At 41.4% G+C, this 3,476-nt stretch overlaps 1 protein-coding gene across 1 annotated transcript in view; it reads right to left on the reverse strand.

The window, feature by feature from the left end:
- The window catches only part of C7 (complement component 7), an 11,728-nt gene extending 8,260 nt beyond the window's left edge, over window positions 1-3,468 (reverse strand). Inside the window, exons 1-5 of the mRNA XM_008942805.1 lie at window positions 3,330-3,468; window positions 2,979-3,034; window positions 2,170-2,245; window positions 1,130-1,271; window positions 183-324 (exon numbers count right to left, since the gene is read on the reverse strand). Coding sequence (XP_008941053.1) covers window positions 183-324; window positions 1,130-1,271; window positions 2,170-2,245; window positions 2,979-3,034; window positions 3,330-3,335 — 422 coding nt within the window. The 5' untranslated portion in view covers window positions 3,336-3,468. The remainder of the gene's footprint in view (window positions 1-182; window positions 325-1,129; window positions 1,272-2,169; window positions 2,246-2,978; window positions 3,035-3,329) is intronic.
- Window positions 3,469-3,476: the final 8 nt, after the last annotated feature.

Here is a 3,476-nt window from a genome sequence, read left to right on the forward strand (position 1 = left end):
AAAGATAAAAAGCTTTATTCTGTGCTTTATCAGAGAGCCTGTATGTCCTGGGAAGAGGCTGTTGTAATGAACACTCTGCATATGGTATGCTTTACCATAGGCCCAGGAAGCCTGTCTGTACATCCAGAGCTAAGTGTAAATGCATTGGCACCAGTAGTACTGAGCCCAGCAGATAACATTACCCTGTTCCTGTAAGTTCTGAATTTGGAGGTGTTTTATCAGTGTCACATACGGTCTTCTTCTCCTCACATCGATCTTCATCTGCACCATCGTCCTCACAATCCTGATCACCGTTGCACACAAGAGATCTGCTAATGCACTGACCTAAATAAGAACAAAAATGCACAGGGAAAGGAGAAGTGTTTGCTTGTTTAAAAATAAATCATCCAAAATCAAAGCAGAAGTTTCACTAATCTACAACACTAATTAGCTTGTTCACTTCCGCAATGAACAGTCTGTGCCCAGGAGGGCTTGTGAAACAACAGTAAATGTAGACAAAGAAACAGTGTAGAGCGCACTTGAGGGAACCACAGCCATTCAAGGCTTATGATATATTAATAAAATGACTTCTAGATTTATTTCCTGAGCTTTCATCCTTTGGCCTTATCACTTGTGATTAACTCTCATTACCTCTCTGGTAGCATCAAAACATATTTATCATGTTCCTCTGTGATAAATGTCTACCCACTGAGATGATGTGGGGTTTTGTGAATGTAGTGGAAGCTGCTTAGATATGAGGACTGTTTTAGAGAGCATTAGTTTCTGTGATCATCATTTCCAAGATGCTTGGATATAGCCTAGAACAGCTTTGAACAATCACATCTAAGGTAGTATTGCATAATTACCTTCTCATAATGAAAGAAACATTACTCTGGGGTAAATTAGTAAAGCAGAATGACTTAGAGAGGCTACCAGGGCAACATTATCTACAAAGCTCTGCAACACTCGAGATGAAATAGAAAATATGTGTAGTTGAGGCTGGAAGAAAAGGAAACATCCTCCTAAACCAAAGTTATCCATAGGCCAAAACTTCCGCAAAGTCATTGCGCATTTACTAAAGTTCAAATATAACAAGGTCATCTACTTAACTTTATGACCAGAAAATGGTGAAAAAGATCTTGGATGGTACCTGAGAAACATCTGAATCGATCACCACAGCCATCCCCTGTTGGGCATCCCCTTGTCGGGGTGCATGGTCTTGTTTCAAAGGCATGCCCAGAACAGGGGTTTCCCCCATACTGGCCATAAACTGCTACTGTCCGTCTCCGAATCTGAATGCAAATCAAGGGATATCTTAGAAAATCCAAAAGCAAAGCAGGAATAGTAATCTAGTGTCAAGACACCATGCTACTGCTATAAGAAATGAGACATTCACTTTTTTAACTAAGAACAACCACACTCGGTGTTACCACAGTATGTTAACTCAAATTAATACAAATACAACTATTTTATCTGTAAAGTCTTTTGATTAACACATAAGCTTGGCTGGTTTGTTAAAAAAAACCCCAACTAATATGTAGCTGAAATCAACAGAAAGCTGCTGACGATTTTCAGTTTTATTTTACATTTTTAATAAGACCAATCATGCCTGAATTTTCTGAAGTTCTTCAAATTAAACAATGTAATTAAAGAAGATGATAAAATCTAACATCAGTTTGGGTACTTTTTGCTTCTAAAAAGAATAAACACAGTCTCATGGCACATCTTTACTTTTGACTAATCCCTCTTTAATTGATGCAACATCAAAGTAGATGAGAAGAAAAATCAAAAGCGAGTATCTTTCACATCAATAGAATTGCACTGTAAATATCATAAACTTCTTTTCATTGAGGATAATAATTTCCAAACAAGATTTCTTTCCTTGAGACATGACTCCACTAATGAAATATCACCAGAATGAGTACAATACAGCATCAGCTACAGGAGGAATATCAGTTCAGCTGAGCATTTTGGAGCTATCACCAAAATAAAAAGTGCACAAATTATTTTACAACATGAATATCATAGCTTTGAAAGAGAACATATTGGGGACGGGCTGGAGGATTTCCCTTCAGAGTTCTTTGGTCTTCAGCCTTCTTGTTCTGCTGTGGCTTTTGTCAGACACCCAGCTAGGGATTTTAAAGATACAGGAGCTCCTTAAGTAGGCTATTATTAGGGGGGAAACTATACCTGTTTTTGAGTACAGCCATCACACTCAGACCATGGGCCAAAAGAATTCCAGCGGCAATGGACTGGTGAGGAAGAGCTGCTCCAGTAGTATTTTTTTGCATTAAAAAAAAAAAAAAAGAGGAAAATCATTAGGGGTTTGCCTCTAAAATTATTAGTGCAAACCAGGCCTTTAGTACAATTAGGGGTATGATGAGGCTTTCTCTAAATCCACTTGTCTCTGTTTTTTATGTGTAAGTACAAAATCAGCCCCAGCCTGGGCTTCCTGATCCCTGAAAAGAAGAAATGAGATACATCCACCTAGCCTGAAGATCAGTGAGGGCTTTGTGCAATCCTAAGAGAAGTTTCAAAGCCCAGCTTCGCATCGCAAAGCAGGGAGAGGCCAGACGGCAGGGGCAGGCTGGCGCGGCGGCGGCGCGGCGCTGGCAGGGGCTGTGGCCCCCCACGGCGTGCGCAGAGCTTCCCACGGCAGCGCTCAACAAACCAGTCTGCCCGCGGGAGGCACTGGGGGCGCGACCCGGCCCCGGGACCCAGGCTGGCTTGGGGCAAGCTGTGCTGTGTTTCACAGACGTGTGCTGCTGTAGCTCTTTTCCCACAGGGCAGCTGACTTCTCTGGGCAGAGGTAAGGGACACCCTAATGCCTCCCTTGTCACCAGCGATGGCAGTGGCAGTACTGACACCAAACGGTGTCTCCTCTCACAGGAATGTATCTGAAGACCCCTTTAAGCCCTGCCTTATGTCATGCACCAGAAGCTGTCTGTTACATTACACGTGCTTAGTCTTCAGCAAGTAGTTTACTAAAAAATACTCACCTGGAAAAAATGGAAAAGAAGCCTGAAACTTCCAGCAACAGAAAAATCCCCAGTACCTGAAAAAAAGAGGAGCAAAAGCAAACTCATGTTGCTTTTCTGCTTCTTCTGTTACCTCATGCAGCTGTGTACCTTTCTGAAATCCTTACACTAGTCAGCTTGAGAAATAAAGGACAGTGTCACACTGATTTTCCTCAGCTTTGTTGTCAAAGCTGTATTTTTTTTCAGGTTTCTCCTTTCCTGCAACACTGCCCAATTACATTTTCAGTTAAGTATTTCTCCATCTAAATTAATATTTCACTGCACTTGCCATATTCACTTCATCAGTACAAACTGAGTAAACAATTATCTTACCTTCATGTTATACGAAATACTCAAGATATCCAGCGATTACCAGGGAAAATGCACTTCCACTCAATTCAGCAGCCAAAGGAGTCAGTCAGTCTGTCTGCTACTGTACATCTCTCCTCACTCTGCCTTGCTATTCTGTTTTTCTTTCCC

This window comes from Merops nubicus, unplaced genomic scaffold, assembly GCF_000691845.1.
Source record: "Merops nubicus isolate BGI_N331 unplaced genomic scaffold, ASM69184v1 scaffold43746, whole genome shotgun sequence".
Taxonomy (NCBI): Eukaryota; Metazoa; Chordata; class Aves; order Coraciiformes; family Meropidae; genus Merops; species Merops nubicus.